Source organism: Microtus oregoni, unplaced genomic scaffold (assembly GCF_018167655.1).
Source record: "Microtus oregoni isolate MIOR12 unplaced genomic scaffold, Mior012 000054F_ref0000373, whole genome shotgun sequence".
NCBI lineage: Eukaryota > Metazoa > Chordata > Mammalia > Rodentia > Cricetidae > Microtus > Microtus oregoni.
The window spans coordinates 6,685,152-6,698,963 of NW_024543830.1; the positions used below are offsets into that span (position 1 = coordinate 6,685,152).

General features: G+C 42.3%; 1 protein-coding gene across 1 annotated transcript in view; it reads left to right on the forward strand.

Moving 5' to 3' along the window:
- The window catches only part of Wars2 (tryptophanyl tRNA synthetase 2, mitochondrial), a 76,255-nt gene that overhangs the window by 40,280 nt on the left and 22,163 nt on the right, over positions 1-13,812 (forward strand). The window contains exon 2 of the mRNA XM_041638041.1: positions 7,177-7,434. Coding sequence (XP_041493975.1) covers positions 7,177-7,434 — 258 coding nt within the window. The remainder of the gene's footprint in view (positions 1-7,176; positions 7,435-13,812) is intronic.

The window sequence follows — 13,812 nt, forward strand, 5'->3', positions numbered from 1 at the left end:
CACTCTAGAAGGCTTCAACGGGGTGACCAGTGCTTACTCAGCAAGAGGGAGGCACCAGTGTCTTCAGAATGAACCATTGCTTGGCTAGAGTTCTGGTCCCAGCAGAGATGTGCTCTTGGTTTTGTTTTGAACATTGCTAAAGTATACTTTCCTCCTCTGAGAAGTGGAATGGGACAGAAGATGGTACAAATGGAGGTGCCAGCCATTCCCAAGTTGAATGCAGTGCCTTTTGAGAAGGAGCACAGAACCAGAGCCCAGGGGTGAGAACATACGTCCCTCTACCTGGCTCCCTTAGACCTAAAGAATGCTCTTTAGAACTTTGCTGGGAAGTGATGCCAAAACATTCTCTCACAGATGAAGGTGACACAGTGCACACTGTGAAAAAAAAAAGGAAAATCAGAGGTTTAAATAAGCCTGTAGAAACTATTCGAAAATCTAAGTTTATCTCTGTTAGGAATATTTTTTAACAGAACCTTTCCGCTGGTGCAAAGAAATCCAATCAGGCCAGATTAAACCAAATTAAATGCCCGAATTTAATAGATGATGGACTCCCGGGTAGCTGGGAGCATGGCAGGGTAACTACACAGGGAGCGCACACACAAACCCAAAACCACCTGTTCCTCCTCTGGGCCCCTGCCTAAATACCCTGTGGGAGGGGTCAGCACTTGGCAGACTGGGAGTTGGAGTTGGAGTCCAAGTGCTTGGCAGGCTGGGAGTTGGAGTCTGGACCAACAATCTCTTTTACAGCCTTTCCCCTGATTAGCATTGTATTTAAGCAATTATCATAGATGTTTGTAAGAATTTACTTTCTAATAGGTTACTCACTTCTTCTTTCTTTTTTCCTTAAGTGTTAGTTATTGCCTGTGTATTGTTTTTTGGGGAGTGGGGTGGCGGGGGTGGGGGCAGAAGATTTGCTGTGTTTTGTACTAATTGGGCATTTACTATGTTGGTTCCCCTCTCTGTGCATCTGGTTCTGTTTCTAGGCAGAAGTGAACTTACTTTCTTTGGTGAGCATTTCTCAACAGTCCAATGTTCTAATGCTTTGTGGAAGCTGAAGTTGACTGCAGCAGAACAGTGCTGGGCCCAGTCAAAGCTTCCAGAGAGCCGCCTGATGATTTTCTACACAGGGTCTCCTGAAGCCGATTAATAAAAATGCAGGGTTGGAAATTGGGGTTCAGCCTGAAGATCCAAAAAGCAAAACAGCCAGCCACTGGCTCTTACCTTGACCTCAGTCTGAAAAGGCGATCCTGCCTCCTGGAATCTCAGAAGGAGAGTGCCTGTTGAGAGCTGTTTCCTCCCATTTTATATTCCTCTCTAGGGCTGGGGTTAAAGGTGTGCACCACCGTGATTAAAGGCATGCATCACTCAGTTTCTATGGCAACTAGTGTGGATACTGGGATTAAAGGTGCGTGCAACTATAACCTGGTCTGTAAGGCTGAGCAGTGGTACTGTTTTACTCTCAGATCTTCAGGTGGTCTTTATTTATTAAAATACAATTGAAATGCCACTACAGTCTCCTCTGCTTCGACTCTGAAGTCTTTAACTGACAGTGGAGAGATTCAGAAAGGGTGAAGGTGTTAAGGTGTGTTTCAACAGTCTAGAGTGTGATAGTGACACATTACAGATGGCAAAGGGAGAAACTAGCAGAGCGTTAAGGGGGGCTTTAAACAGTATTTTTAACTTATATGCAGTCAGAAGAGCAAACAGACTTGTAAAAAGATATTTCCATCCACGTTAGCTGGTAGTGTTAATAATGACTTTATTGGAGTCTGTGGCTCCGTGGGCACAGGCACAGGCCACAGAACCGAAGACCTGAGTTCATTTCCCCAAATCCATGTGGTAGAAGAGAACCAACTCCTGCAAGAGGTCTTCTGATGTGCTCCCATGAAACTGCACCCTATGGTCCATGTGTGCCCCACATACGCACACTCATGAGTGCGTGCACACACACGCATACACATACACACATATAAACACACATACTAAATACATACATACATGCATAATCTTTATTGCTATTCTTTTTAAAACACTTCTGGAGGCGTGGTCCAACTATGTAGCCTTGCCTGGCCTGGAGTGCTGCCATACCGGCCCTTCCCTGCCATTCTGATAACAAGACATGGAGCTTGTTCAGCCGAGTTTCTGTGTTTGCCTCTTTTGAACACAATTAAAAGCAGTCTGATGACTGAGCATTTGATGCTCTAGGTAGACAGGGCAGGGTTTTGTAGGGACGACTGAGTCTTTGTTTCCCACCATTGTTTTCAAGTTAGTGGGTTTCACCCTGCTGGCGCCATGGCTCATCAGGTGAAGGTTCTGGCTGCCATAGCTGATGACTGGAATTTGATCCCCAGACCTCACAGGGGCGTGCTGGAGGGAGAGAACTGACTCCTGAAAGGTGTCCTCTGACTTGCACGTGCACATGTCCCCTAATAAATAAAATGTTTAACACACACACACACACACACACACACACACACACACACACACACACACAAAGAAACCGTGTCAGGGCTAGTAGGTAACCTGACCCTTTTGATGTAACCTACTTACTTGGGATCAACAGCAGAAGTTCTCTTGAGTGGTCTCAAGCATTGTCTTTTGCAATAATTCACGGTTTGGGATTTTTCAATTGCTTCTGAGTGCAGTTATTAACACTACTAATATGATAGGTTTGGATATGCTCAGGATCTTAGGCAAGAAGAGTTTCAGCTCTGTGAAACTGGTGAACCCGTGCCAGCTTTGGTGGATCCCTCACCTTCTTGTCAGGACTACATCATTGTCCGTTGCTGGTGTTGGTTCTACAGTGAGCCAGTTAATTGCTTGGAGGTGGCTTCTGTGAAGGAAATATGCCTGAAAGGAACACGAGGGGGTATCATACACAGTCGCTTACTCTGTCCATCGCAGTGGGATCCACCCCTCCAGTGAGTGCATGCCTGTGGGCCAGTCCCGAAGCTGTTTTCTTTGTGGCTTGCCTGCTGTCCACTGGGGAGCCCATGCGCCTTTCATTTTCATTCTTCTCTGACTACAGTGCTTTTGAACACAGAACGCCCCCCATCCTCCCACCACCCAAACTCCACATTCCAACTCCATGATCTCATGGTACCAGGCATATCTCCCCTGCCATGCCGTCAGACCGCCCGCTGGCTCTCGCTGAGGAGCAGACTGCAACGTAAACTCAGCACAGAAGAGCAGGTCGCTCTCTGTATATTTTTAAGACCAGGGATCCAGATCCCATTTAGAGGCTGTATTTGTTTAAAGGCTCCTTGAAAACTGAACAAAACATTTCTTGTTGCTCTTATGTCTTGGTAACATCATTCCCTCTGCGCTGATGTACAGAATCTCGGAAACCAGAGGATGGAAAAGATGCATTAGCTCATGGTTAATCCATTCCCACTGCTCACAATGCCTTTTTCCCACAGTCGATCCTCTTGTGCTTTTCTCTTCGCGTCTTCTCAAGAATTTATTTTCTCCAGTTCTCCTGGGGCACAGTTTCTGACTTTGACCATAGAGGAATTTATATGGAATTATTCATATTCCTTTTTTTTTTCAGCTTAATATTCCTGGTCTCCACAACCCTTTCTATTACCATAAACAGCCACTCGTCTTCCTGGTCAAGTATTTCTGGATGGTATTTTTGCTCCCATTTACGAAGTTCCGAATTTGTTTTTCTGCTTTACTTTCCCTCTCCATCAGCCAGCGCTGACGCCCATTAATCATTTTTCAGTGCACTGAAAACCCCTTGCTCATTCCCATATCGGAGCTGCTCATGGTCCCTGGGTGCTGGAGGAAGCCTTCTTAGTCTGTGTTCATTTCTCTCTCCCTCCCTCTGCTCTCCTTTACTTCCTCTCCCTCTCCATCTCTCTGACCCCATTCTTCTCTTCCCTCTTTCCCCTTCTCTTTCCTTTTCCCTCTTCCCTCGATTCGCAACTGGAAAATGATTTTTAAGAACTGTTTATAAGTAATGATTTGAAGATATCATTGAAGGGGTGCGTGTGTGTGAAGGGGGATGAGGTTGTCAGTGGTCTGATGATATTTTTTCATAGTTCCTTGAATGACATTTTTTATATCCTTGGAGCTACAAATCTTTTGGATCCTCTCCTGACTGCTTGGATGAGATTCAATGCTGGACCATAGACATATGATGTAATATTCTATTTTGACACTGTCATCTTATTAGCTGAAAAAAAAAAACAAATTACATTTGTAAAATTTGGAGTTCTTGGTGAAAGAGAAAAAGAACAACTTAAGTAGCCTTGACACTCACTTATGTAAAGTAGATTAGCTCTCAGGAGCTATTGTTAGGTAAAAAGATACAGCTGTAGGATGTTGTATGGTTTCAACATGGTTGCAGAGTGTTGTAACATGAAGGTGTCCATTCTGCCTCAAACGGTCACATTTCAGGTTCTAACCAGATTCTTCACACTCTTGTATGACAGAAATGGCATTTCAGAGCAAGGAGAAGAAAAACAACTTTTTTCTACACATAGTACTGGAATAATCAGCTAGTCGTCAAAAGAAAACTGAATGTCTCCTTCACACAGTATGCAAAACAAACAAAAACACTCCAAATAGATGCAGACCTCAATGTGAAAGATAGATAAAGCATTGAAGTGTACACGTGGAATTTATTGAATATGCATATATGTGTGTGCGTACAAATCTCTTCAGGACCTCATTATATTAAAAGATTTCTTCTATGACACAGAAGTCCGAAGTAAAGTACATTATGTTTATTGAACTAGTAAAGAACCTCTCTTCATCAAAGATAATGGGAAGAAGTAAGTACATAATGTATTTCCTCTGAGAATGTATTTCCTCTACCTGTAATTAACAACAGTACCTAGAACATATACAAATTCTTAACTAGTAAAAGACAATTCATCCAACTAAAGCATAGACTAGCTTGAACAGGATATTCACAATAGCAGTAGAACTGGACAATAATCATAAAAGATTTTCAAGTTCTTTAGTAATTAAGGAGATGAAGTTAAACTTTCGTGAGATTCTACTTGGTGTCTGTTCTGTTAACTAAAAAGACTGGGACAGGCAGTGCTCAGGGTTGATGGGACTCTGGAGGCACGGGAAGGGGTGGTAGAGAGTTCACACTGATCCATTTTTAGGAGGAGTTCACCAGGCTATAGCATGGTTGAAGAGGCATGTGTATACCTTATGATTTTGCATTTCCACCCTACATATAGAGAAGCTTGGCTAGTGGCACACAAAAATATATGTATGGCAGTGGTCTTCATTCCTCTGTAACCATCTTGCAAATTTTTATACTTATAGAAAAATTGACAAAATTATTTTGCCAAAAGCAATAAATTCTTAATCAATGATGCTGAGCGGAACATAGGTAGTTGTAGTAGTTATTCTTCTGTTGCTATGAAAGACACCATGACCAAGGCAGCTTACAGAAGAGAGTTTCTTTGGTTTGCTGTTCCAGAGGGTTGAGTCCATTGTGGCAGGAGGCATAGCAGCAGGAGCAGGAAGCTGAGCGATCACATCTCCACCACAAGCACAAAGCTGAAACTATAAGATGGCAAGGCTGTGTGGTCTCAGAGTCCACCAGCAGTGACATACTTACTCCAGCATGGCTGCACCCCGCAAACCCCCCAAACAGTGCCTCCAACTGGGAACCAAGGGTTCAAACACGACACCAGGATATGTGAGACCTTTTCATTCAAACTGCCACAAGAATAGAGTGACCACATATTGGCTTTAAAATCCCACATCTGCTGTTTCCTTGCTGTGTGGCCATGGGTAATCAATCTATTGATATATCTGTGACCTTTGGTTTCTCATCTGCAAATTGGAAAGAGTAAACCCTGCTATATTAGGTACCCAACTAAATGTGTTCCTATATATAAAGAATGGAGCATATGGCTTTGGGGACCTCTTCCCTAATGTTGGATTTCCTTGCCCAGCCTTTATACAGGGGAAGGAGCTTGATCCTACCTCAACTGAATGTGCCATGCTATGTTCAAGCCAATGGGAGGCCTGCCCCTTTCTGAATGGAGACAGCAGAGGAGCAGAGGAGAGTAGGTAGACAGGGAGAGGGGGTAGATGGGAGTGAAGGGTAATGAAGAGGAGAGAGGGGAAACTGTGGTTGGTATGTAAAATAAAGGGAAAAAATGGTAATAAAAAAAAGAAAAAGAATTCAGGACAGCTAGGGCTGTTAAACAGGGAAGGAAAGAAAAGAACTGAGCATAAAGTGTAAATCTTAGCAGCATAACTGTCCAGTAAACATGGGGACTATTAAGATGTTCTTGCAGGGCTGACTGGAACAGCAACAATGTGATGTTTAGAAGCTTTAGTCCATACAGTTACTGGTGCCTGCTCACAACTGCTGAGTCATCACTACATAGTAAAGTCACTCAGGAAAAGTCACTGTCCTCTCACTTAGTTTTTCCTTCTCATTTTTTTATGACACTAGAAAATGTGACTCAAAGGGAAGACATGACTAAGACAAAAATATTTTTATAATTTAGAAAATTATGCAGAATTTTAAATTTTTCTTAACAAATTAAAACCTAAATACAATTAGTGAATAAACATGAAAATAACCTTAGATTTAAAATATTAAAATGAAGTACATATTCTTTAATTCTAGCCTAAAACCATACCCATTAAATTATAATATCAATAATAAGAAACAACTCAGTAGATTTTAGACTAATGCTGTGGCCTTCATTTTTAACAACAAAAAATGAAATCACAAGCAAAATCCAAAGGCTCATTTAATCTCTAATGAGATGGCCTCTTCGTGCACAGGCATTCATGGTGACCCCTGGGACCAAAGCCAAGCTTTCCCTATTAGGAATTGCTATCCATTTACCCCATTTCTGGTTCATTCTGTTCATGATTGTACTGCTTGCTACTTTGTACCTCATTGTCAACATACATTGCATACATTGTCAACTAGATTGCTATCTTTTGGCTAAGCAGACCTCTTCCTAAGCATCTTTGTATGCTTTGAAGTAAGAAAAACCATTTTTAATGTCCATTTGTCTCCATAGCACCAGCATAGTGAGCTAAGCAGAGTACATACCCAACAATGCATGGTGATGCCCATCAGGCTGTAGTTCACAGAAACAGGACTATACGGTAATAGGTACACAGAATGCATGGATGCTGCCTCCAAAGTAACTATGTTTGTTTTTCTTTTCCCTGTTGCAGAAGAATGGTGTGGAACGTGTGTTCTCTGGCATCCAGCCGACAGGAATCCCCCACCTGGGCAATTACCTTGGAGCCATTGAGAGCTGGGTGAAGTTGCAAGAGGAGTACAGCACAGTGTTGTACAGCATCGTTGACCTCCATTCCATCACTGTCCCCCAGGACCCCGCCCTCCTCCAGCAGAGCATACTGGACATGACTGCTGCTCTTCTTGCCTGTGGCATAAACCCAGAGAAAAGTATCCTTTTCCAGCAGTCTCAGGTCAGCTCCTCAGACCAGAGCCCAGAGGGCTTGGGTTTTTATGTTGTTTGACGTGCCTGTTCACAATCTTTTTTAAAATTATTCAAGGATGACATCATCTAATGTGATGTTTCCAGTTTAATATTTACATGCATTTATATCGTTAAGTATTCTTGTATTTCAGTACTGTTTTTCAGCTTATTCCTGCTATACTTCATGGTCTTTCATCCTCCCCAAAGTTATGCTGCATTAGTTCTTTGGATCCTGGCATTTTTTTTTAAGTTGGCTACTTTCAGTCTGATGACTTCCCACTGTTGACTAATCTCCTTGTGATCGGGATTGAATTTTGTGATCAATGATTATTCGTAATTCCAATGGTGGTTTATTGGATATTGAACTTGGAAGGCTTACTGGATAATTTCATTGTCCCTTCTTTGTATAATAGCTTTTGAAAGGATTTGATGGAGCAAGCCAGGATATTTGAAGACAAAGTCCCAATATCAGTGTATAAGCCAAGAAAATCTTCAGAAAGCCAAAAGAAATGAAGCCAAAATATTTGACTCATACCTTCACGATGGGTGAGTCAGTTATCTTTTGACAGGGAGCGATCCTACCCAGAAACAGAGCAATTTAGACACACACTAGCAAAGACGATAAGAACTCCTGCTGGTCACACCCTTACTGCAGATCCGCTTTAACCTGCAGCATAGCCCCAGTCAAGGGGTCCCCTTTCCTGATCACTGCTACTAAGTTTTAATACACCTTTTTATTAACCCAGATTTTACTGCAGAGTAACCAGCTGAAAATATACAGTAGGTGTAGGGGCTTGTCACTCAATGGTAGAATGCTTATCTAATAGTTCAGAGTCCTTAGCTGAATCCCCAGCATGGCAAAACACACAAGTATACACAGACATACATGAACACGCGCACACTAAATAAAGAATATCCTTAATAAAGTTATCAGTGTAAGCCTGTCACTCATATGCATATGTGAAATGATGTCATCATTAAATGGATCATGCAGACAACTTACCCAGATTTACTTTTGATTTACAGTTGCTCAGAAAGCTTTTGCTTATGGCTTTTCCAGTTTAGTGTTAGGCAGACCTAAAGTACATATCTGTGTTGGGCAAATGCAGACTTCTTGATGATTTCCGTACATTCATTAGCTTTGGCTTTTTAAAAAGCAGCAGTAAACCAGCTGTATCTTCTGCACGTCTGCCTATCAAATATGTGTATGTATTTATTATGCCATCTTTGTCCTATATTACTTTTTTAAAGTTTTGTTTTTAATTTTATGTATACGGGTGTTTTGTCTACATGTATATGTATGTACACCATAGGCATGCAGTAGCCATGGAGCCTAGAAGAGGGAACTAGATATCCTGGAAACGGAGTTACAGATGCTTGTGAGCTGCCACATGGGTGCTGGGAATCAAACCTTGGTCCTCTGCAAGAACAGTGTTCTTAACCACTGGGTCTTCTCTCCTACCTCAGTCTTACTTTGTTCATGCTGCTGGTCCCCAGTCCTCCTGCCTTGTCAGTCATCCTACCTGGGAAGCATTTCACCTTCTTTCTTAAGGATTGTGATGCTTGTAGTTCTAGAAGCCTGTTTCTTTCTACCCTATCGCCTGTCCCTGACACTGCACCTTTCCAGTCACCTCATGCGAAGCACGCCAGCTTCACTCCCTCCAAGCTGGTTTTGATACAGGCACTCCTTTGATCCTTATTTGATGTTATTTCTAAAATTGCATTCTCAGCCACAAGTTACTATTTCCATATTTCTTGGAGGTAAATACATCTAATCTCCCCCAAATAGCTGCTTGCCAAGTTGCTTTTGAAGTCATCTTTAAATTAATGACCGTTTCAAAAGCCACATTCAACAGTTGTCCTTTCAGCTCCTTCCTCCAAGGATAATGTCCTTGTGATAACATTTTTAACATCACATTAGCATATTATAAATGTTTTTCCTTGTAATAGACTTTTGCCAGTGACCTCTTTAGGTATATAAAATGTGCAGTCATTGAGATAACTTCTGTAGCCTATAACACTTAAGAAAGAGTAACCTACAGTATGAGAGGCTTTGTGCACTGTCTCCTAACTGAGGAGCCCGGGAACTCGTTGGTTCCCAGGTGGCTAGTATTTTAGGTCAGGGAGAAATGAATGACACAGAGTGGGCTCTGCCTGCCTCAGCGTCCGTCCTCTTACGCTGTCGTGTTTCCTTGCTGCCTTCCTTGACTTCCGCTCTGTCTTGATAGTCTGACTGTAAACTCTGAGGAACACACTCATCTCACCTACATGCTGCAATTCTGCCCTCACAGCCAGTGTGAACGGCTTCCTCAGGTGCCTGTGTAGCCATGAGACATACCCAGTCTGGGCAGTTCCCTCTGTTCTAACTTAGACAGTCACAGTGTCCCAACTCCACAGATGGACTGGATCTCCCAGGCCCCTTTTTAGTATCCACACAGAACACACAGAGGTGTTCATGAGAACAGGTCAGAGGCCATGCTGTCATGCTCTTAACAGTTGTTCACTTGGTTGTAGTGAAATAACTAAAAGTAGATATCCCATACAATAGCGTTTCTCTCCTTCAGAATTTCAGTGTGCCTCTCTATAAATTAAGAAAACTTTGTATATAAATACCATGTTATCATTATACCTAATGAAGTTGGTGACAAATACACATTACCGTTTAATCCTAAAATTATTTCGAGTGGTCTACCCAGAGCCACACGTTGGGCGTTCTGTTTGTTTTGGAGTGTGTGCGTGTGTGTACTCCTTTGCAAGTTGAATCTCTCCTTCCATTGTGGCTTCTGGGAATGGAACTCGGGAGATCAGGTTTGTGTACTAAGTGCCTTCACTGAGTGACCTCACCAACCCTACAGTAGGTCTCGTGAAGTTGTTCTTTATGTCTAACTGTAGTTTTGCAGCCTGTACCCTTTGACATCTCCCCATTTCTCACTCCACCATCCCCTGATAACCACCCTTCTCCCTTCTGTTTCTGAGTTCAGTTTCTTTCCATTCTATATATGATACACAAGACATTTGTCTTTCTGTATGTGAACTATTTTGTTTAGCACATACCCTCCCAGTTTATCCATATTGCTGCAAATGACAGGATCCTTTCTTTATGAAGACAGAATAGTATTCTATAGTAGCAGTTTATTGGTATGTTGATAGACATCGGGCGGGTTTGTTCATATCTTGATGTTTGGGTCTATAACTTGTGAAAGGTGCTGTTGTAAGCCTGGGAGGGCAGATACCTCTGTCATCCTGAATTCACAGTCTTGGGGTTTGGACCCAGTGTAGGGTCATGTGGGTGTTTTCTTTGGTCTCCTTTAGGAACCTCCACACTCGTTTCCAAGATGGCTGTACTTTTTCGCTCCCACCAATGCCTGGCAGGAGTTTCCTTTTCCCACATGTTGCCAGCATACGTGATCATTTGACTTTTTAACAGCAGCAGCTAAAGCGATATGAGGTGACGAACCTGTGAAGCCGAGGACAGAAATGAACCATCTTGTTAGGTCTGCAGGAAGAGTTTGTGGTCATGTTCATAGAGCGAATGGGTAGGACCTTCCTGCCTGTGTCTGCTGACCCTCCTGGTGTGCTTTCCTCAGAAGCTGCAGGCAGAGGGCTGGTGGGAGACCCACCTTAGACTTTCTGCTCTCACCTCACAGAATGTCAGTCCACCACCTGTGTGGTAGCTGCAGGCATCTTTCTGCTAGTTGCCTGCCCTGGGGCCAAACCTACCCCAATTTAGCTAAAACTTCCAGCAGTAATGCCCCAGAGGACAGCAGCCTAGCCTTTGTGCCACACTACCAAGGTGACATAAACTTAGCACCGGTTTGTTTTGTGTTCGTGACCTGCTTGACTCTCATCAATAACTTTCAGAAGCATATACAGAAAAATAATTTAATTTGGATAAATTAAGCCCCAATATAGGAGACAGGTAACAGGTGATATACAGATCATTTATGTACATCATTTAAACTTTCCCCCCTACTGTTGCTTCCTTTATTTTGGCAGTTTTGTACCATGTGAGCATTTGGTTGATAATTAAAAAAGCAAAGAATTAGGAAGATTTGGGAACTGGGGCCAGTTAAGAGCATTTATACCTGACACCCCCACACAATTATTCACAAGTAGAATTAATGGTTTTGAAATTGTGAGTTAGATAAGAGTATTGTTTTCTAGCATGTCACATCTTCTTGGTAGTGTAGCCATTGGTTACATGACGATTTTCCCATGTGCCCTGGTTGTGCACTAGGAAAAGTCCTAGTAATCATTTAAAATGGGAAAAGAATTTGGCTATGCTGTGATGCTGATTTTAACAATAATTTTCATCTGCAGTCCTTTGCAGCCTGACTGGAACAGTTTAGACATATTGAAGATTTTTCCCCATTATTTTCCTTTTCTTCCTCTCCCACTGGCTTGTAGTTCCAGTGCTTCTCCTAAATATGTTTGCCATATGTGGGGCGTTTTCAGACCTCGTCTGAAAATGTGTACATGAGTGTGTATGTGCACATAAGTGTGTTCACAAGCACGTTTTGTTTGGGGGAGGGGGAGGATGGGGGGGAGAATACCTATATGTGTATTTGGCAGAGGTTTCCGTCTCAAAGCCAAAGTCACTGCCTTTTGTTTTTGGCAGACCTGAGCACAGATCCAACCTGAGTCCCCCAGATGTCTGTGAGGGACAGGTCCACACATCTCTCCCCGACAGCATCCCTGCAATATAATCACCCTGCAGATGGAAGATTAAAAAAAATGCAAGACTCAGTCCTCAGCCCTGGCTTCCAGCGGAGGTCAGGACAAAAGGAGGGGTTGGGGTATCAGGATATCAAGTTACTGAAGGTCCAGAACTGTCCAGGAAAAGTCGGCAGAGCAGGAAGGAATCTGAATCTGGAATGTAACCTCTTTTCTAATTAGAGTTATATTTTGTTTCCCAGGAAACAGAAATCTATAATAATAATAAATTAAAGGGTACTATGGGGAATCAGTTGCTGAACGAAGGCCAAAGGAACTGAGTAGATGGATCTTGGCCCAGTCTGTGCACACAAAGTTATACCTGACTCCCCTCTTTGTCCTGAGAAGTAGAAAGCCAGATCCTAAAATGAGGCGGAGCCCCCATGGGCTCTGTGTACGCTGGTCTTTTGCAAGTGCATTTGAGCATGAATTCATGATTGTGGAACTCTCCAGGTTGTTAGCTACCAAAAAGGAGGGCGTGCTCAGCTTTTAATAGGAAGGGAACAAACATCTGTAGACTAACGGCCTTTTGGAATGTATTTGTAAAATTGGCAATACCTCTAGAGTTCCTGGGGAAACGAGTCTCCGAGTGGCCTGTGCTGTAGACTTATGGTGAAGACGCGATTCCACACCCAGAGTCTGCGTATGTTTCTTCTCTACAGAGTTCTCACCTAGACCACAGGTGCCCCTTCCTGGCCTCCATCCGGGCTTCTGTATGACTGGATGAGAAGGGATAGGACGGCTGGACAATATCTACAGGAAGTGGTCTTGCCTTATACTCAAAGCAAGAGTGGCCTGAATGTCACTGACATCTCTTTTTATTCTTATAATTGACAAGTAACTAATTCTTTCTGAAGCCTATTTAATGTCTACGATAGGGGGTTAAGAAAACCATGTGTTATATTTGGGAAAGACTAACTTTCTATCACCAGTCACTGTGAGCCTGTCCTTGTCTCCAGGTTCCTTGATATGGCAAAGGTTTTGTATAAAGTGGACTAACAGATGGTCATCCAGATGATGGCTATCTTTTTTATCTTCTTTAATAAAATATTTTAAGAAACTTTTTGCTTACTTTTTTTTTTTGTGCCAGGAATATTTTGGATATCCAAGAGTATTGGATACTAAAAAAAAAAAAAAAAAATGTTTCAACCATTCCAAAAAGTACGAAGATGAATGGCTGTCTTTTGAAATATTAACTTCCTTCATATAGGTTTTGATTCCAAAATAAAACATTGCAAATACAAGAGAAACTTTTTAGCTCCCTTGAATTTCATTCCATGCTCTGACCCCCTAGAGGCAGCCCCTTTGTCTATTTGGTATTTATCATTCCCGCATATGTGTTTATATTCTTATTGAATGTGATATGGCCATAAATAATCTGTATTATTTCTTTGCACATTTTCAAACTAAGTCAATGGTGTCCTGCTGCTTATCTTTCTGTATCTGCTATCTGGTCCTTGTTTCATTTCATTTCTGAGATTTGTTCATTTGTGTTGTTGCTGCAGAGTTTTCTGGCTCTGTCACAATGTATTTACCGATTTTCTTGGCAAGAATACTTAGAATTCTTTTTCAAACTTTTTTTTTTATAACTACAAACAACAGACAGCAGGGAGGAAGAGACACAGCCTGGGCTTGTTTGTTTTTCGAAACAGGG